At 40.2% G+C, this 23,671-nt stretch overlaps 1 protein-coding gene across 8 annotated transcripts in view; it reads left to right on the top strand.

Annotated features, from left to right (window-relative positions):
* Positions 1–5,092: 5,092 nt before the first annotated feature.
* Positions 5,093–23,671, top strand: part of stxbp5b (syntaxin binding protein 5b (tomosyn)) — a 50,369-nt gene continuing 31,790 nt past the window's right edge. For 5 of the 8 annotated variants that reach the window (XM_049595325.1, XM_049595327.1, XM_049595324.1 and 2 more), the window contains exons 1-6: positions 5,093–5,566; positions 7,663–7,760; positions 14,861–14,942; positions 15,712–15,812; positions 18,665–18,799; positions 22,331–22,394. In XM_049595325.1, the coding sequence (XP_049451282.1) occupies positions 5,423–5,566; positions 7,663–7,760; positions 14,861–14,942; positions 15,712–15,812; positions 18,665–18,799; positions 22,331–22,394 (624 nt within the window). In that variant the 5' untranslated portion in view covers positions 5,093–5,422. The remainder of the gene's footprint in view (positions 5,567–7,662; positions 7,761–14,860; positions 14,943–15,711; positions 15,813–18,664; positions 18,800–22,330; positions 22,395–23,671) is intronic. The other 3 variants (XM_049595330.1, XM_049595329.1, XM_049595326.1) reach the window with 1 other exon arrangement.

Below are 23,671 nucleotides of genomic sequence, written 5' to 3'. Positions count from 1 at the left end.
CCCTGCTGTGCTTCTGCCAGTCTCTTATTGTGTCTTGACTGACCCATTTTATGATGGCTTATGATAATTATCACTGTATGTAACATACTCTGTGTGTTAAACTGACTGTTTGACATCCCTCTGGCACAAAAACGCCTCGATCTCAGTGTGTGCAAAACAGTCTGAACCAGATTATTAAAACAGATCATATCCTGTACCAACCAGGCAGCCAATCAGGGACAGGAATCCATATGTTGCTGTCCATGGTGCTGAATTTTGGCTGTAAGCAGAGCCCACCACCTCAGCACAGTGCTGTCAGATTGCAGGGTGGTAGATTGTTGGTAGACTGCGCCATCTAGTGTACAAAACATGTATGTGCAGAGACAGTTGAAGACCAGGAGGAAAGCCTCAGGGTGCAGCTGAGTGAGGATATATGAGTCATAACACATGGAGGCTGTAACAGGATGACATTTTGTTTGGAAACCTGTTCTTATATGTTTTAACGTGTGTATCTGCATAAAAATACACATTTAATCATCAACTTTGTTTATTAGCAGTAGTGGAACACATACTGGAGCACATGTTTCTGAAGTAAAGTAGTGACACCACAATGAAACAATACTGAGTTACAAATAAAAATCCTGCATTCAAAACTTTATTTAAGAAGAAGATAATTCTCCTTATACAGAGTGGCTCTATTCGGAGTATTAAGTTATATCTATATATTAACATGTAAGCAGCATTTTGACACGGGTGCTAATTGAGGTTGATGTAAATACTTTATATAGGCCTACTTTTGAGTTGTGTCACCGTTTATTCTTTAAATAACTACAGCTCTTTTTATTCCATTTAACAAAATAAGACAAGCATACATACAGCAGCATATAAGTCACACTAAGCAACACCACAATTAACACAAATATGTACCATAATATTTTTATGCATTTTATCATTATTCTATCTTGTGTCTGTTTTTATCCTACCCTATTGTCTTTTAGTCTCTTAGTTTTTAGCTCCAGTGTTTCCTCATGGGGGGCATCCACACTGGGAGGTGTATCCGGTCTGCCCATGGGGACGTCGTCCTGGAGATCCCTCAGGCCCAGTGGACTGGTGGGCTCTGCACCATGTGTGGAGTCCACCCCGGCCTATCTCTGGAGTGGTGTCTGTGGCGGCACTCCCTGCTGTGGTGCCTCTCGGTGTGGATGGCTCCCCATAGGTGTTTTTTTTCCTCACCTGGTGCCTCAGTGCCCTGCCATGTTACCATACTGACAGTGTGTGTGTGTGTGTGTTATATGTGGGGGGTGGGAGGGGCAGGTTTTTCATTGTTTTTATTTTGTGAAGCACTTTGTGTTGCATTTTTAATGTATGAAAAGTGCTAAATAAAGTTTGATTTGATTTGATAAATCATCCAATATATATTAAGTAACAAAATAATAAGTAACAAAACATTGAAGGATATTTTTAAAAATAGAAAATGATTCTCCTGCTTCATAGAATGCATATGACATTGTAGTTATTTTAAACTTGACAGCGTCTCAGAGTAACTGAAGTAAAAAAAGAAGAAGAAAAACAAAAAACCATCTTAAGCTTCAGTGTAGCGGAGTAAACAAGTAGAATATTTTCCATAGAAATGAGTTGCAGTATGAGCACAGCTTGTGTATGTGCTTTGGATTGCACAGCATGAAATAAAAACACTTTTTTTATACAGTAAAAGTTTTTTTTTTTTTTTAAATTGTGCTGAAGTCCTAAAAAGTCTAAACAAAGGGTTAAACATTTTCTTTCCCAAACTTTTTTCTATATTGATCTACATCTACCCACTAAAAATATTTTTAGTGACGTTACAAAATACCTGAACAAGATTTAAAAACTAATTTACAATTTACATGTCAAATTGTAGACTAAACATTTCATCTCAAGACATTAAAACCTTCAAATGTCCTTAAACAATACTGAGGGCATGAGCTTAGTTTAGTCTATGGTAGCTACACCTTTGGACTTTCTTTTTGGTGTGTGTATATTTAAATGTTGTTTGTGTGTTATATCCTCTTGTAGTTTGTATTATGCTTTTGTTTAGACCAAGAGTGGGTTGGATTTGGATACATTTTATAGGCTATGTGTCCATATTAAAGATAAGAAGTGAGGAGAAACCAGAATAAAGCAGCTCTATGTCTATCGTAAAATCCAATGCATTTAAAAATAATTAGAGTCATGGTACCTCTGTAGTTCAAGATAATAACTTAGTTGTATTTTGAATTAGATTCATTCAATTAGATTCATTTGTGCTGTATAGTTGATTGAATGAATCTAATTGAATGAATCTAATTCAAAATACAACTAAGTTAGATTCATTCAATTAGATTCATTTGTGCTGTATAGTTGATTGGTTACTTTTATAACTACTCCTAAAAGAATTTGGACCTAGCATTAAGCAGATGTTTACTGCAGCAGACTACAGTACAAATAATGTGTTCGGTTAACAGCCTATGGAATTTTACTCTTGAAATGTGATAAGTTACAGAGTAGTTACTGTGATAAAAATGTAATAGGTAATGTAACTATTTTATTTATCAGGGTTATGTAACTTACCACATTTGATGACTTTTTGATTGTTTAAATGTTTTAAACTGAGCAATAAAGGTGAAAAATGTCCCAAAATAGGCACTGCCAACAGAGGGCGTTCCTGCATGGTGAAAAGATGTGAAGCAACAGAATAAATGTTATATTTTTCTCATAAACTTTTTACCATAAAGAATATATTCAGATGTAACGCCTTTGTAATCACCAAAATTTTGATTAGTAACGTTAATTCAATAACATTTTTTTGAGTAACTGCCTGATTACATTTACATTCATGTTTCAATTTAATTATATGCAACTGGTTACTCCCCAAAATTGTCATTTTATAAAGAGGAAATATTTTTATAAGTCATTCAAAAAAATTTTACACAATGGAATTTTAAGATTTAAAGAATTTAAGGATGCAAAAACAATGTTAAAAAAAGACATGTTTGTTCACTGGTGCCAAAACTCTGACAGAATAAATAATGTTGAATCATTTAAATGACATGCTTTACTTCATTACAAAACTCTGCTGGGATTAACCACATACTGTCTCACATCTCGTCCAAATGCCTTTGTCAGATGTATTATTTAAGGAGTGCTACTTAATTCCTGACAATGTTCCATTTCAATTACAAAATCAGCACAGAAATGTCAGCCAGTAGAAATATGGGCCTCCTGAGTGACAGATCATGAAGGTGACCATTTAACAAGGTTTTCTGGTTTTCATCTAACCAGATTTTCTACTTTCCTAATTCTCTGTAGAGGTAAAATAACCTCGTTTTTCTTCCTTGGGGAGCAAGAGGAAGGAGGAAATACGGCCTATTTTCTAAGCACACACAATAGATTGGATCCTGAATTGGGAACTTAACCGTTCACAAAGGACAGCCCTCCTATCAGGTTTCTGTGGGAAAGATCTGCAGTGAAGAGGATCACATACAAGGAGATGTAAATGTGCAGTTTTAGTAGTTCCACACAACAACTATGGCATGTTTTTCTCACTGCCTCTGCACTGTTATTTGATTTCCAGATTTTAAGGCTTTGACAGGTGTCACAGGGTTCAGCTTCTCCTGCTTTCTCAGCCTCAAGGCATGAATGGTGCACAGGAGCCCTCAGCCAGCAGGGGGCCACAGAACTAAATGAAAATGGAACTGTAGGTTTCTCTGACCCTTTTTTTTCCTTCCCCTGATTAAAATATTTTTCAACAGTTTTTGTTGCATTGTTGGGATTGTAACAACATACTTAGGTAGGGTGGCTATAATAGAATCGAGTGTATCTTAAAGTTAGAAAATGATACTGTTTTCATGCACTTATCATTATTTTATTTCTTTATTAATAATAATAATAATAATAATAATGTTGTTGCTGTTATCTTATTCTTTAAATTGTTATTAATTATTATGTATTAATTATTCTGTTTTTTTTATTATGGTTTTTACTGTCACAAATTTGGATGTTGCAAGCTATAAGAGATAGGTATGAATTATGCATGAAAGTACACAACTACAATAGTACTAATATTACCTTTGAGCTGTGTAATAATAATAATAATAATAATAATTTGTTTTAGTATTTTCTTGCAATATCGATTTAGTGAGGATACTTGTTGTCATTGTAATTATTATATATAATAGTTTTATTGTGCTATTGTATTATTATTGTTTCATCAATTATTATTTATTAATTATGTTTTTATTAGGTTTTTACTGTCACAAATTTGACTGTTGCAAACTATAAGAGATGAAAATACACAGCTACAATAGTACGATTACCTTTCAGCTGTATAAAAAAAATAATTATAATAATAGTAATAATAATAATGATAATTTATTTCACTTTTTTTCTGGCAATATTGATATAGTGAGGGTACTTGTTGTCATTGTTTTAATTATTGACATGAATAATTTAATTGTGAATAATTTATTGGTTTTATTTGTGTGTTTTAGTTTTGTTGGCGGACTTGTTTGTTATTTGATTATTGTTTTGTAGTCCTCCTGTTTTCTTGTTTTATTTTATACTTTTTGCCTTGTATTTTGAATTATAATTAAACATAATTATAAATTAATTATAAATTTGCTTGTATGGACCCCAGGAAGAGTAGTTGCTACCTTGGTAGTGAGTAATGTGGATCCAAATAAATAAAAAAAATAAATACTGCTGTTAAGGTCCTTAAAAATAGAGGCACTAGTTAAATAACTATTCTGACAGACATGTTTCTTTTTCACGCTCGAGAGTTAGCATTATTTTTTTTTAGCACATTTCAGTTATTTTGATAAATAGCCTGTTTACCACCTCACAGAATTGTGTACCTTAATTAAAAGTCCTTGAACTCGACTAGCAACGATTTATATCAAAACATGTGCCCTGTGAAGTCATATATTTAATTAAAAGCTATCAAAAATACAGAAAACAGTTGTGGTTAAAACGTCCGTTAGCTTAAAACAATCCTATGGAGGTCACAGAATCTGACAGGTCACAGGAAAGCCCGTAACACCGGCCCCAGCATCCGGGTGACAGCAGAGCGCAGACTCAATCCCCGCTGCAGTTCACTGCGTTTCCGTAGCCAGTTTGCTACCCGCTGAGCCCTGACCGGGGAAACAGCTCACGGAAACGATTGATCCCGATCGAATAACGCCAAAGCTGGCAACACAAATGGCGGATTAACACTGGTGTCGGAAAGGACTAGCGAAATCAATGCTCGTGACTCGGGTGCTTTTGGAGAGTGCGCTGGCAACACCCTCCGTAACATGTGAGATGTATTCAGAAAGATATTAAGTGTGCGTTATTTCGGCTAACTAGCTAGCAGCTACCCCCTCTCCTCTGTCCAATTTATGGTAGCTCGCTTCATCTGTTTTCTCAACCGTCGCGTCTGTACCGGAGGAAAATGAAGAAGTTCAACATTAGGAAGGTGCTGGACGGCTTGACAGCGGTTTCTTCGTCCTCCTCCGCGACTGCTCAGCCGGGTACTCCCAGGGAAAACGACGTTATCCAGGAGACTCTCCAGTCGGAGCATTTTCAGCTTTGCAAGGTGGGTTTCCGTCCACAGCGGCAGCAGCAGCTAACGTTAACGGACTGTTTTCGCACACTGACAGTCAGATGACAGCGGCGTGACCTAACACTGGCGTTGTTTTCATCCCCACCAGCTCTGTTCACTGGGATTAAAACCACACCAGTGTGCGCATATAGCACTTATAAACCAAATATATAGCCCAGATATTTAAAGTACAAGTTGAAGCTAATATTAACAGGGAATTGATTTTAATTGTTGACTGCCGTGCTGTGCTCGGCTGTGTCCCGGGGTTGTTTCCAGACTGTCATAGCACCACGGCTGTTTGCATTGCACTGAATCGTCGCCTCAAGTCACTGTTTTACATCATTACTGCAAGTTAGCTAGCTAACCTCGCCAGCTGCCTGCAGCTTCACTCAGAAAGGGACAGCATTTTGATTTAAAGAACAGGTTTTGCCTTCTGTAATAACTCCTCCTGAAGAGATCCCTTCATAAGGTGATTAAAAGATGGAGGACAAAATCCACAGTCGTCCTCCTGTGTTAAAATTAATTCAGTTTAGCTCAAGATACTATGAGTTCAGTCTGAGTTTGGCAAACCAGCTGGATGTCTTTCATTGCTACAGTATTTTTAGTGTAACATTTATTTTTGTGTTTTAAGGGAAGAGGGAATTTGCCTGTATAAATTTACTTTATATGCATGTTAGCTCAGCAAACCTTTGCATTTATACACTGAATAGGAGTGTGTATTTGTCCTCTGTGACTTAAATCTCTGAGGCACAGTGTAGACAGGAGGCAGGATTACAGTTGGGATACTCTTGCTTCGCTCAGGGGCCACTTTTGCAAAATGACAGCAGGCAAAGGACCAGTTAGTCAGCAAACAGAAATATTTATCAGTTAATGAAGTGGGTGGTGCAGTGGTTAGCATTGTTGCAAGAGGGCTTGTGATTCAAACCTAGGGTGGGGGGTTCAAAGCCTGCATGCTCTCCCCACGTCAGTGTGTCTTCTCTGGGTACTCCAGCTTCCTCCCACAGTCCAAAGACATGCAGTTTAGGTTAACTGGTGACACTAAATTTTCTGTAGGCGTGAATGGCTGTGTGTCTCTATGTGTCAATGCTGCAATAGTCTGTACCCCACCTCCTGCCCAATGTCAGGATAAGCGCTTACGGAAAATGAATGAATGAAGTAAATGAACTGTCGTTTTTCAGCCTATAAGTGTTTGCGTTCCTCACTCATCTTTGCTAAGAGGCAAATCCAGTCGCAGCAGGTGTACGCAGCAGTGTCTCTAGAATTTGAGGACATTCGGGGCATCTGTCTGGGGCTCCAAAGGATCCTCCCCTGGCACCACACTCTGTTTTGGTGCTTTTTTTATGCACTTGACTCTAGCACCTTATTTACCCTCAAGGTACAAAAAAAATCCTCAGTGTGTGTCAATTTATTTTAATTTTGAGTAAGCGTTTACATTTAAAAGTGTGACCTTATCCTTTCAACCCCAGCCTCACTGGTCAACACACACGATTCCCCCAAATTCATTTTTAATAACGCATATGTAATGATTTTCCTGCAAAGGTTTGTGCTGAGTGTCTCAGAGAGCCGGCCCACCAGCTCCCGCCCCAGCTGGGATCAGCATGGGTCAAGTCCCCAGGTTACAGGGCCATGGCATTACCTGTTACATAACACTGCTGCAAGCTGCACAGAGCTTACGGATGGCTGGGCAAGGTTTCCAACCCGAAACAATTGAGTTATAGATGCCTGATGATGATAACATTTTGGTGGCTGGCTGGGGGGACTGCAAGATCCTGGCAGCGAAGTGCACTCCAAGGCTGAAAATGTGAGCCTTAGGATGGATAAAATGAATTTATTACTGATGTTTTACAGGATTGAGCCTGCACACATGTCAGGCGGATATCAGGGAAAATATTCCAGTCCCCATTTGCACTAATGTTTATGCTTTATCTAATTTATTTTGATAATGAGACTAATTTTCCACATTGATGGATTACGTTTCTAGGAGATTATGATAATGTTTTTTTTTTCCTCCAGTAAAGCCAGCTTGACTGTGTAGCAGATGATTGATTAGCTGACTGGAGGTCTAATATAAATTCTGCTCTTTCCTGCAGACTGTGCGTCATGGCTTCCCATATCAACCATCCTCAATGGCTTTTGACCCTGTGCAGAAAATCTTGGCCGTCGGGACTCAGAGTGGAGCTTTGAGGCTGTATCCTTTTTCTTTTTTCCACGGGAGAAGTGGAGAGCCACACAAGGAAAGTAAAGCTTGGATGATTCCTGTGTATTTTCAACACACCAGACCTCACGTCTAACTTCCTGACATCCTTTCCGCAAATGTCACATGACCAAGTCGCCTTTCAGCATTCCAAAAAGTCTGAGGAATTTACACAGTGAGTGACCTCACTTTGCCTCGCCACATCCGACATAACAGAAAGTCCAAACCACAGAGAGGGAAGTGCAGAGCTCAGAGGTAGGCACTAGCTAGGATGTGTTTCTGTGCAGCCAGCAGCCTCCTTCTCCTGGAGCACCCAGGCTCATTAGTGGTATCTCTGCAGTAGCATGAACAGCTCCTCCGCCATATGCCGAGGAGCCAACCTCATCAACTGTGCTGCCCAGTCTGTGCCAGGATGCCACTTCATGTGTGCTGTAAACATCACTGGACTTGCACAACACACACACAATCAAGCTGCTTCGGTGCTGCGTGGCCCCTCGGCAAGTTGGGAGTCAGTTTCGTGTTTGTTTGTATTCAAGGATAAAATTTGTTTTTACAGCTAACTTCCATGAGTCACAGTAACAAAACCGCCCCTGGATTACAGACTGTTAAACTCTGCATGTGATAGTCTGGTCATATCCAGGTTATGCTGTTTACAACATGCCTCAGGGTTGGCCTGTTCGTGTATAAACACAGGGTTTCCTTTTGTGCTCATATCGTGCACGTGAGGCCCATCTGCTTTATTTAGATTTTCATTAGAAGAGGCTCCATCCTCGTCTTTATCCACTCTCCAGATTAAGAGAGCGCTGTGTTTACAGGGTGACTCCCGCAGAACACACACTGCTTCCATGTTGTCCTAATGTGCGAGGTGGAGCTGATGGGATTACTGTCATTCAGGCAATAGGTCCATTTATCAAAAGACAGGCTGTATCGATCCACCTCATTGCCCCCGGAGTTTGGAAACGCTGCCACAGCTCAGTAGACATAAGCTCAATGAGGTGTCTACAAGCAATAAATGTCTGCTTTTACAAGATGTGTCTCTACTACAGTGTTTTAATCAGTGTGTTACTGTAGACAGCTCCTTCGAATACACATGCTCTGAAATTTTGGCCTGCTCTGTGTGTTTGTTGTTGGGGCTGAAGCAAAACAGCAATTAAAATTAATTTGACCCACATGGGAATGGAGGCCAGTGGTGGCAGCAGTAAATGTTTTGAACTTTTAAAAAAGGGAAAGTTCAAGTTTGTGCAAAGTGGATTAAATATTTCACAACACTGCATTTTAGTTCAGCATGCTCCTGCAGTTGACTGGTCACGCTGGAAGTCAGAAGTTTGTTTTAATCAGCCTCCAATGCAGAAACACTGTGAAAATGATCAGGCTGTTGGCCTGCTGCTTCCTCTTCTTCTGGGATATTCAACTTAGACTTTAAGAAAGTCTGCAGAACACAGTTTCCCTTTTTTCATTCGTCAGCTGGCATGATTAAGATAACTTCCTGTCTTGATGGTTATCACTTGACTACACAAGAAAACCCGCTGATGCTGAAATGCTGTGGTGAACCACGTTGGTTTACCAAATGGGGAAGTGTTGATGTTTGTCTTTAACTTGCAGGAACACAGAGGAGATTCTCATAACAGCTCAGAGAGCAGCATGTTCAGTATCTGCTTCTGATGTGATATCAGAGTTGAAAAAAGTATTTTGTCCTTCAGTATGAAGAACTAAACACGAATCTAAATGGATAATAAATATTGCATCTGACACATGGTATGTAGGCAGAGTTAGTGCTGATCTTTGAAAGGACATAAAGGGCATTGGTTTCATTAACCTAAAAATAAGGCCTTAATTGGTAGTAAAATAGATGTGACGAGAGGACATTTATTGAAACATCAGTTTTCAATCATTGCACCCAAAATAGCGTGATTGCAATAACATTAGCTGTTATAGCTAGAAAAAAAGCTGTTACTTAGAGTTTTCAGGAGATTTGCAAATGAATTATGTTAGATTACTATATCTCCTAATTCATGGGCTATTTGGGATTTTTGGGGGGAATTTTATAGAAAAACAGAGCATTTGAATATTGATTTGGACATCGATTAGCATGGCAACGTTCGAAGCTTCAAAGCATTCAGGTCAGACCTAAGGCAATGCATGAGGAGCTAGGTGTGCTTTCTGCAAAATGTTTTTCATACTCGGCATGATGGTAATCAAGTCAGTGGAATATCACATGAGGATTAAGAAACACAAAAACTAGGAAAACCCGCCAACAAACCTCAGGGATTTCCCAGTCCAGTTCTTCCTCATCTCCGACATGCCTGAATGGACAAAAGTAGGTCATGTTTTATGTTACAATAATCATTTAGGTAAAATTGACCCCAAACGGGCATAAAAAAGGTCTTAAAATCTTGAATCTAACTTTCCTCAAGCTGTAGAAACCCATGTCATTTTATATAAATATGTAGATAATTTTTTTTAAAGTATAAGTGTGATCTAAAATTTGGGAAAAAAAAAACAAATCCCAATATAATTTCCCCAAGTTAAAATATTCATATTGCTTGTTTTCGTCTGACCAACAGTCCGAAACCCAAATATATTCAATTAACTCTCCTCGTTAGGGATGGGAATTGTTAAGATTTAATTGAAACCAGTGTCATTATTGATTCTGCTTATTGGTCCGATTCTTTATCGATTCCGTTATTGATTTCCTATCAATTTTCTGTGTGGAAAAAAAGGAGGCCTACACAGGTTTTCAGCGTCAACTGCTTTATTGTCTCTGAGTCTGAACACAGTGTTGATGAAATGAGAGAGTATTTACCCTCTGTCAAATACATGGTGTTCCTGAAACTTAAGCCCATGTTGATGATGATGATCATTTTACAGATGTTACAAGCAGCACTGGTATCATTTTTGCTTGTGAAATGAAGCCAAGCTGTGGATCATTGTTTCCAGTAGCGTAGGAACGTGTGTTTGGCGTCACTGTTTTGGAATGAGCAGCTGTCGGAAAAACATGCAGGCACTGGTAAAAGAAACTCGGAGGCATACGATTACGACAGATAAGCCAATTTGGAGCCAATTTTCGACTTCCACCCCTCATTGTTTCAGATGATAAGGAATGATTTAATTTGAATAGTGCAAATCTGTTTACGCTAATCACATGACCAAAATATCAAATATCACAATTTTTTTGATCGTATACCTCAATATGAATATTGCGACAATATTTTAGGGTTGACTGTTGGTGCTTTCACAAAATATTTATTTTAATAAATAATCATCAGTCATGTGGATACAATGAACAAGTTGGCTAAGACAAATAAAAGAACAGCAAATGACACCACTTTACTGTAATGTAGCCTTTAAAACCAGGTAAAGACAACATTTGCAATGTATCAAAACTCCAAGACAATACCTAGTCTCACGTCATAATATCAATATAATATGAAAATATTGTCCAGTTCTAATGTCAGGGCCTGTTATCTGAACTTTCTGTTTCCCCCACAGCAAGGCATGTTGTTATATTCAAAGTCACAGTTGACTAGTGTGACTCAGCTTCCTGTGCTGCACAATCCTAGAGTCACATTCCTACTAATGAAATGAAGTCATGAAGGGAAACAGGTAGTGTAGTCTAAAGCAGTCTCGGTTGGTGTACATGATCATCATAAAGGTTCTGATCATGAAGCGTAGAAGGAAGTACCAAACACACTGCTCTACTTGCTCACCACAGTGATAAAATCTTAGTAATTTCCTGCTAGCCTAGAAAGAAGCTTGTCTCAGCAGCACCATTAACCTACATTGCATCAGACTCTGAACACCTGTACATTTACATACAGTGATGAGTTAATGCACACGGAAAATAAGCAGCAGCTGGTTTTAACAATTATAAGAGAAGTGATTGTACTTGATGTCAGCAACATGAATCCACCAACGTGTTACATATTAACATTTTTGCTCTTTAGACTCCTGCATTGTTCTCCTTTATGCATGACCAGAGGCTATGAAGCAGACTTAATGACTCTTCCTCCTCCATTGTTGACCTGTAGAGACATGATATCCATTAATAATTCTGACAAAATGTTGTACAGAACTTGCGGGGCCAGGAGCTAAAACTGGACAGAAAGGTCACGGGTGAATGTGAGTTCAGTTGCCAAACAGCCTCCGACTGGCGCCGGCTTAAAGTCTGAGAGTCTGTGTTTGCCTCCATCCCCGTGCAGGAGTGATGCCCCACAGTTGAGCCTGTCCTGAAACCGTCTCCTGCTACAACCCCACCTTAGTTTGTTTAAGGCACTGAGGGATTGTTTGATCACAGCTTGGTTAATCCTGTTCGGACATAGTCTGCTGTGCCAGCTCAAAGTGGACTCTGATTGTGAACACAACCGAGTGTCTTTGGAGCTTGTCTTCAGCATGATCACATTTGGAGTGTGAGAAACAGCTTTTTGTCTTTGTGGCTGATTCGTCTGTCTTGAGATTCTCTCTGATTAGATCTCGTGCTGCTTCCTTCTTCTGTGCACGATTGGTGCACATACTATCTGTCTGTGGAAATGATTACAGGCTGGTTGAAAGAGACAAGCTTTTTCTCATTATGCGCCTCATTTCTGTGCTGTTTGTGAAAGTATTTGCAGGTTTTTGTGGGATTCATTACAGTCCTGGTGTCTATAGCGCTCCACTGAGGCCACTGTATTTGCCATACGTGCAGTCGTTTCGCTTCCTTTTTTAGTTCACACACATGGTTCAAATTGAGGCCTGAGACATATACTTTTGGGTGAGGTGGGCCGCCTGGCTGTTTCTGAATGCACAGATTTAACAGGCAAAGATTCTCTGACCTGAACTCAGTAGTCCAATAGAGAGAGGTGAGAGTTAAGTTTATCATGCTGCCGTCATACTGTCTGACGCATGTGAATAAATAAGGCAGACGGGGCCCACTGATTTTATTTTTAACTCACTAGTTACCTCCGCCAAGGAGGTTATGTTTTCAGTGCGATACATCTGTTTGTCAGCAGGATTATGGAAAAACTGCCATCCTGATTTACATGAAACTTGGTGGAAAGGTGACGCATGGGCCAAGGAGGAAGCCATTAAATTTTGCAGCGAATCTGAATCATGAGGAATAAAATGAGGTGATTAAGTCCTGGTGCAGGTAAATAGCAAATAACAGGGTTCTCACAGTCATGAAATTCCTGGAAAAGTTATACAATTAGGAAAAGCAGTTTTCAGGTCTGGAAAGGATTTGGAATTAACAGAATGTTTTGGCTGTTGTTTAAAATATATTTCAATCAGGAGAGACAGAAGAATGAAGTAAAGATAATATTTAATACAGAATATGAGTGTACAGATTAACAGATGATTTGTGCTGATTAAGATTTAGCAGAAGTCAGGGAGATATTTTGTGATCAAGAGACATCTGAGCGGCAGAAGGATAAATCCCTCCATAGAGTCCAGACACTGGTGATGGTGGTGGTTGCTGATGACTCTGAGGCTGATGAGGCATATGAGGCTGATGAATCCGTAAAGAGTAGGTGATGATGGCCAGGTTGAGGGTGCACACAACTGCAGCAAGAAAGAACTACGGCAGAGGAAGAACCATGTTTAAAATGAGGAACAGTAAGATGATAGGCAGACAGAGAAGGTGTGTCGCTGTGCTATTGGTTGATTGTGAATCAGCTGATGACTCTATTGACCCACCCAATGACACCTAGAGATAGTGAGTGAGCATGTGAGCAAGGAGTGAATGGCAGAGTGAGAAATAAACTTCTAGCCTGAGCATAAAAAGTATTGTCTTCCTGACTGAACTTTCACTAGAGCTTCATTTAAAAATAGTTTAGTGAATATTCACTGTCAGTGTGGTAGATGGCTGATTGATGCTGGTGACAGTTCCTACTGATGGAGAACGTTATCTTGAGTGGGAGGCTGCTGCAGTAACAGTCATACAGTATAGCAGCATCAGACTGTCGTCTCCAATCTCAGCTAAAGCTTAGATATTATATCAGCCTTGATCAAACAGTTGGTTATTTACAGACAACACTACTTATTTGATTGAATCACCAGGTATGGTGATCCGGACATCTACATATGCACAGATGTTCAGATAATCAGCATCTGGGTCATTGATTCACTCGGGCAGGTGAAGACAGAATGGGCCTGGCAGCAGACTGATCAAACTTAATTTATTAAGGTATTGTGGACACTCAGGTTCAGATAAGGGTGTAAAACAATTATTAGGCACGTCTATGAAACAAAAGTTTGTTTAACAAAAAAGAAACACACACAAACTTCAGTCCAAACATGTCAAATTGTATTGGCATCTGTGTGATCTTTGGGTTTCTGTCCCTGAACAAGGAAGCTGGCAGCAGGAACGTTTAACAAGTGAGTACAGTTTGCAATCAGTAGCAGTTTGGTCATTACCAACTGCTTGGGAAGCACTTGTTTAATAATGTATGGCTTTTTAGGACCTCCCAATCATAAACTACTTAAATAAAGCAATGGAAATGGGGTTAAATATTAGGAAGAATTTTCAAAAATCAATTTGTAAAGTGTGTAGGAACCCTGAAATAGTAAAACCAAGAACAGAAGCACATAATAAAACAGCCGATAAAAAGAATTAATATAATAATCATAAAAAAATATGTGAATATATGTAAAGAGTGAGACGAGTGTGAAGTAAAGAATAAAAAATGGGAGGTCTAAAAGATAAGCTAGGTGATGGAGGGGCCTCATAGTGCAGTTATGTCCTGAAAACAGTCTTAATAATCATGAATTATAATAAAGATAATGGCAGCAGTGTTCAGTTAGCGGGATTGATCAGTTTCACAGCGTCAGGAAAGAAGCTGTTCCTCAGCCAGGTGGCCGTGGTCCTGATGCTGTGTAGCCTCCTGCCAGATGGGAGGGGGGCAAACGGTTAATTTGCAGGGTGGGTGGAATCCCTCATGATGCAGGAGGCCTCTTTTATATATATATATGAAAACACCTACAGTCGGCTTGAAGTGATTTTAGATTGATTAGTGTTAATTCAAACACGGATTGTTCAGTGTTAATGTATCAGATAATATACATCCTCACATGTCTGCATGAACTTCAACTGTCCAGTTTTCCTTGACTGAGCTGACTTTTAGCTTCGGCCGTGCGGGCGTGGAATGCTACTGTCAGCATGAGAGCGGTGCGGCTGTCATCCAGCTCCAGTTCCTGATCAACGAGGTTTGTTGTCTTGTTCTTTGTTTGGTTTTCTCTCCACCTTCTCCTCCTCACCTCTCCTCACCCCTTCACTACACTTCACTGTCCCCTGTCTCCTGCTTTTGTCTGTCCATGTTCTTAATAGTCGTCACTGTAGACACTGGCACGTTATCCTTTAAGATTATGTGCAGCTTCCCCACTTGAAACGGATTGATCCATCCAGCCGAAGGTTTTTAACAGGATTCTGCTCGATGCCCAAACAGCTCTTCCTTTTTTCTCCTTTTGTTTTTGAAGGTTCAGCAGTTTAGTTTAACAGTTAAGTTAAATTGTTCCATTAGTTCCATTAATGCCATTAGTCATTAGCTGAGAAACCTTTAAATAGAAAACACAGAACAGAGAAAATATATATTTACATATATACTGTTACAAAATGCAAATAAATGTAAATTACACCAGAAAATGTACACATTTGTAAATACTGCAAAACCTGTTCAGCCTCAGCTCCTTATTGCACTTAATTCATACATTTTTCATCATTAAATGCAAATAAAGCTTTGCATTTTATAATTATAATTATTTTAAGTAATATTTTATTATGCAGTCCTGGTGCTAATTCAGTGTTTTTCCTCTCGTTGTGTGAGCTTTTATCGAACATATTGATCAAACAGTTATGCTATTTTTGTTACCCACATGCTTCTGTAATGCCCCCATAGTTGTGTGTTCATGATACAACAGCACACACAAGGTGTTCTGTGCATCCTAACAACCCGCCTGTTTCTGACCCTTTCCACAGGGGGCGCTGGTGAGTGCCTTAGCTGATGACAGCATCCACCTGTGGAACCTGAGGCAAAAAATCCCTGCAATCCTGCATTCTCTCAAGTTCAACAGGGAGAGGTACAGTAACTTCTCTCTGCGTCTCTGTTTGCAGTGACGATGCATCTGTTGCTTTGTGAAGTGTGACACTATCTGGAAACAGTCCTCACAGCTGGCCACATGCTACACTGTGGATAGTTAACAGTGTTGTTGCCCTTATGTTTTAAAAAACATATTGCATCAGTGTTGTCTTGTTCTGTAAAAGAAAACTTGTATTTCCCTCTCACGCCCAATTCACACCAATGCAACTGGATGAGATGGTGTATCATCTCTATGCAACGACTCTGTACATTTGTTCTGATTTGCAGTTTTTCAGGCTTATTTTGTGGCTGAATATAATTTGTAGCTTCTTAAAATATGAATGAGGATAGTGATAGTGAGATACTGGCTACAGCTGTATTTGTAGTAGTGATGAAACGGTCAAAAACAGAAACAAAATGAGCATCAGATGGACTCTAATAAATATGCCACACTAATGTAAGTAAGCAGCACCAATTAATCAGTCAATGAGAATGTGTGTGTGAGGGGGCATAAGTGCATACAGCAAGCAGCAGCAGTGGCCCACCTTCCGACAGCGGTACACAAGGACAGAAACAGAGGGCTTGGAGCACCTGCCACCGCAAGAGAACGCACTGTGGCTTGACCAGCAGACTTCACTACAAGCTGATTGGTTGATTGGCTGAGTTGCAGGCGACACCATCAGCCAACTTTAGTTGAGCTCAGTCCGGCCAGTTCACACCGCTGCAACTTTTCTCTCCAATGTTCTAAAACGGTTTTGTCTTGTTGCGAATCTTTGGTCTGAACTGGGCTTTAAACCAACATGAATTCATGAGGTCAAAGTTAAATACTGGTGCCTTCCAGCCAGTGAGAACAATATTACTTTTCTGGGAATATAATCTACATGTATGGCTTAAAATTTTTTTTTTTTTACTCATTAATCCATCGACCATCATTTGAAGGCTATTTTCCTTTCAAAGTTTAAAAGTATAGTGTTTGTCAAGACAACATTCAAACTTGGCTTTGGCCCTCCTTCAGTACTTGTACATCTGCGGCAAGCTACAAGTGTGCTTTACATTTGTGGGGATAAAAAGACCGATATTTTATCAAGCTAAGGAAGCTAGCAGCAACAGAGAACAGGCTAATCTTCTCCTACAGTGCTCTCCAGTAAAATTAACAATGAAAGCCAATACAGGATTCAGTCTTGTTTTGGAATGAGCTTTGTCCACTTGGCATTTCGCCTCGCTATATTTGCATTTTTCCAGCGCTGTGTCCGCAATTTTCATGCTGCTACTGCCGGGGCGCTACCTTTATGTTAAGTCTTGACCTCACCTGTGTGCTTTTATCAGCTGAGAGCTATACACGCCCATGAATATCCTGATCAAAGCAAAAATAGGAAGAAAATACAGGCAGAGGGCAGTCTCTGCAGATTAATACATAACCACACCACAAGAGTGGGTCATAAGTGATGATTTAAAGGGGTTACTTTTATAGTTTATTAGTCCATACATTTTTTTTTAGGAAAATCCTGCATTGTATCCCTTTTAAAATTCCAAATTTTAAAGCAGCACTAAAAGATGAATCAACGACTATGATAAGTGCTTTACAAAAAGAAAACAATTAAATAAAAAAAGGGTAAATAAAATGTCAGTGTACAACCTGTTAATACACCAGTATAATCTTGTAGTGTGCTACCTGTCCATCAGAGTTCCCAACTAGCTACCCTATGTATGTGTTTTTCAGGAGTTGGTAGAGACCAAAAACAGAGCTAAAACGAGAGCGAATATTGTACTTTTATTCGTCAAGAGGCTGAAAATATGACAGCATGGTGATGCAGTGGTTAGCATTATTGCCTCACAGCACTAGGGTTCCTGGTTCGAACCTCAGAGTGGGGGAGCACCTCTGTGCAGAGTTTGTATGTTCTCCCTGTGGCAGCGTGGGTTTTCTCCTGGTGCTCCAGCTTCCTCCCACAGTCCAAAAACATGCAGGTTGACTGGTGACTCTAAATTGCTCAAAGGTGTGAATGTGAGTGTGAATGGTTGTCTGTCTCCATGTGTCAGCCCTGTGATAGTCTGGTGACCTGTCCAGGGTGTACCCTGCCTCTCGCCCAGTGTCAGCTGGGATAGGCTCCAGCCCCCCTGTGACCCCCAACAGGATAAGCGGTTATGGAAAATGAATGAATGAATGAACGGAGGTAAACAAAAAAAGTGTACAGACTAATAATACACCAGTATAAACTTGTTGTGTGCTACCTGTACAGCATCAAACAGCACACAGAGTTTGCACCTAGCTGCCCCACATGTGTGTTTTTCAGGAGTTGGTAGAGACCAAAAACAGAGCGTCAATATAGAGTCCTGATATTCATGTTATTCACCATAACAACTTTGTAAGGTAAATGTTATGTTTTCAGTTTGTGTCTTTGCCTCCATGTGGCCAACAGATTCAGTTAATTAAGCTTTAATTGATGCTAACATTTAGTAAATATAGAGAGACAAAGTAAATCATCCAAGTTTCCGTGTTCAATCAAAATCTGATGCAATATCACCTGTGAGATGACATACGATGTGTGGGCAGATCAACAGTCAAACACATTTGACAGGGAACATCTGTCCTGTCCATCTGACACCGTAAATGTGGTGTTTGACTGGATGTTTCTTCCTACTGGTTGAGAAAAGACAGCAGTGTTTACTCCGCTGTTCCTCCCCACTGATCTATATATAGTCTGGCTTCATTAGTGTGACACAGAGCAAGGCCTTTGTAATTAAATCTTAGTCACTCTCTACTCCTTCCAGTTGGAGCAGTGTGATTAGGGACAAGGGTGACTCTTTGACGGGATTGAGTCATGAGATAATGAAAAGCCTGATCTCCTCTTGCAGAATCACATACTGCCACCTGCCCTTCCAGAGCAAATGGCTTTACATCGGCACAGAAAGAGGAAACATCCACATTGTCAACGTGGAGTCCTTCACTCTCTCAGGCTACGTCATCATGTGGAACAAAGCCATCGAACTGTGAGTCTCTGTTGCACAACTTGTCTTTTTTTTCTCATTCACTTTCTGTCCATTTGCATATCTTCTTTGTGCACTTGTGTGAGTTGACACTCGACCAGGAAACTCTGAAATGCAGAGGAATGTGCTAGCAGATACAGTGTGTCCTGTTTGCTGAGAATACTGTAGCTCTGATCAGTGTGAGGGCGGAACGGAGGTGGTGATTGTGCCATGCCAGAACTTGCTGTTGAGACTTCTGGAGGTGTTTGCTGCCTGATTTAACGGAACATCTGTGATAGGAAGTGCCCACTTGATAACCCCAATGACTTATCCTGTGTCACCCACTCCCCCGTGTAAACACCCACTTTAAGGATCACAGGGATTTTACATCACATCCTGTGTATCGGTTAATGTACTGCATTTCCTGCAGGGTTCAGATGTAACTTGGCAGGCGCCACATGCAGGTAGAATTCAATATTGGTGGAGAAAGTCAGTGTTACTCAACACACTGAGTCGAGGGCCTGTCAAAATAATTATGATATTGACTTATAGTCCAATAATGACCTTGATCATTTTGCTGACCTCGATATTGCCTGTGGTGAATACACATGTGTTTGTTTACATAGGAAAGTTGCCAACATGTTGCCAGAATTAACAGCAGGGTTCCCTGACCATTATAAAACCTGGGCGCAGCGATTCTCCCTTTTTTTCTCTCTCCACCCCCGGCTACTTGCGTGTGTAGGTAGGGATGGATAACACAACACACACAGCGAAGTTTACCGGTAGCCTGCAACTGTACTTTTGGAGTAGAAGAGGCACAGTCCTGACAGTAGTTAGTTTGCCAACTCCTGTAACCTGCCAAAAAGTCAGTTGTTTGTAGTTCTACTCTCCAACAACTTCATCCTCCACTCTGTAAATCCACCAGCAGACTGCCCAGCTCCCAGGCTGTCTGTTCCCTGGCAGCCAAGTGCAACGCATCGTCCAGTGTATGGAGGCAACTACGGTGTTCCTTGAGCGCCAGGTCAAATCATGCCATGCCAGTTTGCGTTTGCATTGTTAGTTTTAACATGCTGAGCTGTGCCTGAGTTGGACCACGTCTGGAGTCAGGCCAAAAGTGGCCTTACTGCCTCTAAGCGGGTAGTGGTGACATCTTGCGGACTGCCACCAACCCCTGGCATCCCCCCTGGCATCACCGAATTAGGTGATAAACACATTTCATTGCCTGTAGATTCTTCTCAATACCTCACTCTGATTGGCGGTTCACCTCTAGCCTGGTAAGACCATCCTGATGACGTGAGCTCAACCCTCTTTTACGCTCCATGTATCAATCTGGACTCGCTGCCGCCCCAAACACTTTCAGTGGGCGGGAGTACTCACCATGATGGACAAACTCCTTCAGCTAATCACTTTAACAGAACACCAGGGAACAGCGCCTCCATCACCAAATGAGCCAGCTGACAAATCAAGCTGTTGATGCAAATGCAGTGAGAAGAACTGCTAAAAACATCTTTTCCTCCAAGAAACTCTGCAAGTGCAAACTCTTGTCCTTGTTTAATTGTTGTTATTGGTTCTATTTCTGCAGTAACTTCACTTATAGCTGTGTTTACTCTACTACGGAGCGTGAGCGTGAATGGTGAATACAGACTACCTCCACCTGTTGGTATGGAGAGTTATTTCCTCTTGCAGGTACAGAACGTACGTACTAGTTGGCTGCTTTGCGTAATTTTTGCGGTGTGTTCAAGTGCAACTTTTTGGCCAAGACACTGGAAATGTGAGGCGACGCATCAGTTGACCTTCATTGCCACTAGTTCTTTGTTGTCGGTTTGGTGTGCCTGGTGGGTCTTTAGTCGAAAGAGGCATCACTTTGTTTTGTTGTTGTATTAAGTCTCCAGCTGAGTAATTTTGGACTACTCCTGTAAAGTTAACATAATTTTATAAGTACTGTCTTGTGTATATTAAGTGTTAATTATTTAAAAAGAAAAAGGTTTTTTTTGTGTTTGTTTTTATCATATTCCAATGTCTGAATATTCTTAAGAATTGAAGTTCACTGCTCTTTGAAAGGGTGTACTTGCATTTTTACACTGCGATATTGTCATTATTTCAGTGGCATAAAATGGTCTCAAAATGAGAGTAATATTTTTTATCACAGTTATTTCTGGGACAATGTATCATCCAGCAGAAGTAGTTTTAGTGACAGACCTACTGGGTAGTAACTTTTAAATGTCTTGGTTATAATAGTATTGATGGGCCTGAGTCTGTGCATGATAAAGCGCTGAAAGTGAATAGTGTGACTATTATTTCAGGAAAAATGAGACACTTAAGCCAGCAGAAGTTGCTCTTTCCAGGTAATTTTTCTAGCGCACCCACAAGTGAGCTAAAGAAAAATTAATTTCAGACAGTGACTGGCAGCTAAAATTGGAAGTAGAGTATAAACGTGTGTGTGTGTGTGTGCATGAGGCTGCTGGTGAAATGTGATAAATTGGTGTTCTGACACTTTCAACTCCCAGATCTAAAACAGCAAAGTATGCCATCAGCTCAAATAAATGTCTCAGAAACAGACAGCGGAGGCGCAGAGAAATGATTTTTGGCTGTGAGACTGTGAAAAATGATTAAAGGAAAGAGCTCCTGGCTGCAGTGTGAAATTTAAAACATAATATTCAGTTGTTTCCTTGTTGAAGAGTTGTCCGATATCTGATAGAAATGTCTTTGCGACACACTTCCTGCTTCTTAGTTTGTTGTCTCGGCAAACTTGTGGATTCACAGTCGAGGTCTCCTGCAGTGGCCGGAGACAGGCTGTGTTCTCAGTGATCATAGTTAGTGTTATAGTGGAACATGAGCCCACTTAGACTTATTATTGTTGCTTTAAAATGGTGTCCACCTCCTCTTCCAGTCCGTTAATCTATGCAGGGGAAATGACATGTACATAATTATTTTTAAGACTGTAAAACATACAGTATACATTAATATATACTGTGCTTATTATATATTAAAACAGTCCTTGGTGGTGTATCGTGTGGTGATTACAGACTGGAGTTCATATTCCAGTCCATCCCTCTCCTTTTATTCACTGCTACATCTCTGACTGTATCGACTCATCAGCAGCAATGAGATCATTAGCCACTGGAGCCAGACCACATTCACAGGCAGCAACACTTTCTTTAGGCCAGACCTTCCCTTCCTCCATGCCCCTTGCTCTGTTGCCACGGTGATGCTGTCTCCACACACCATAATCTCTCATAGACCCTCATGTGACCCTGCTCTCTCTCTCTCTGTTTGTCTCCCTCATGTGTCATGTCTCTCTCTGGTGCACCGATGCACAGTTTCATCCTATATTCTCGCTGTTTTTCTTCGTGCACGAGCAGAGATTCTGGCTTTTATTCTTTTTTTGTTCGCCTTTTGCACGTCTTTCCTAATTGCCTCCCTATCTTTCTCTCCCCCTAAAAGCTACACAGTATGTATCAGACAACATTTATCAGATACGCTGTTCTCATCAAGTGTACACCATGTCAATCTGACACACTTCCTTGTTTCTCTTCTGTCTTAAAACTTGCACAGATCCACCAAGACACACCCAGGGCCTGTGGTGCACATCAGTGATAACCCCATGGATGAAGGAAAGGTAACTGACAGTTGACCACCACATAGCCCTGTGGAGCAGAGATAAATTCATACCCTAAAGCCTAAAACAAAACTGCACATTCTTTTGTTATCTGGTGGCGGTGGTACACTTTCCTATTTCACCGTGAATAACTGCTTCACTGCAGACGACTCAACGTCGATACAGCTCGTGCAGCTACAATGGAGAATGATAGCAGAACATTTTCAGCTACTTAAAATGTCAATGGTAAACAGCAGGTTTCAGTGTCAAAATCAAAGAGAAAAGGTTTCCTTCGAGACTAATCGTTTACAGAAAGCTTTCACGATGCTACACAGTGAAAATCATGGCAGAACAGGTGGAGATACTGATTTTGTGTTTTTAGGAACAGCTGCCTCAATGGACCAGAATGCACTGCACCTGTTAAGTCTGATAAGTGAGGGATGTGATGCACGCCTACTAGTAATACTTACCTAACTTGACAAATGTTTATGCCTGTATGCCTCTTTTATTGAATGCAACAGGTTCATGCAGCTTATTTTAAAGGGACAGTTCACCCCAGAATCACACCCATTTTTCCTCATACCTGTAGCGCTGGTTATCAGTCTAGATTCTTTTTGTGTGGAACTATTTTCTTTCTACCGAACTTGCCAGCTGTTTCACTGCGCAGAAGGAAGTGTGCATCTGCTCATAAACGAGAGGCTGGTGCTGCTAACAGTGGCATCTTCCTCAGCTGGACTGTAATGTTAGTTAGCTCAGTGGTGCTAGGTGAGCTAGCAGCAGATGCTTGCCTCCCTTGGTATGGTGAGCACCACGAGCTGAGTGCCATCTTGTTCCATTGTATTCAAGAGAAGGCAGACATCTCTACAGTCATTATCTCTAATACTTGGCAACTCACACTGAAACAATCTAGACTGATAAATAGCACTACAGGTAAGAGGGAAACCATGTATTTTTTGGTCTGGGGTTGAACTTTACCTTTAAGGTTTTTGAAAGATTTTTGTTTTTTCTAATGTATTTTGTTGAGCTTCTGCATTTAACCCTTTAAAACCTGAGTCAATTGGTTTGATTTCTTTTAAAAACATGGAGAGAAGGCAATGATAAGATAAGATAATGAGCAACAAAAAAAGAAATGACCCGAAAACTTAATTAGTACAAAGATAAAATAAAAAAAAACAAGAAAATTAGTTAAAAAAAAAAAGAAAGAAAGATACAAACAAATGACCTGGAAAGAGTGCTTTGAAATTATAATAATTCTGTAACATGATTTTAAAATGTATTAATCATTATAATTATAAATC

This window comes from Epinephelus fuscoguttatus, linkage group LG14 (assembly GCF_011397635.1).
Source record: "Epinephelus fuscoguttatus linkage group LG14, E.fuscoguttatus.final_Chr_v1".
Classification (NCBI taxonomy): Eukaryota; Metazoa; Chordata; class Actinopteri; order Perciformes; family Serranidae; genus Epinephelus; species Epinephelus fuscoguttatus.
The sequence above is the reverse complement of the archived record's forward strand: the minus strand, read 5'-3'. Positions and strand labels throughout refer to the sequence as shown.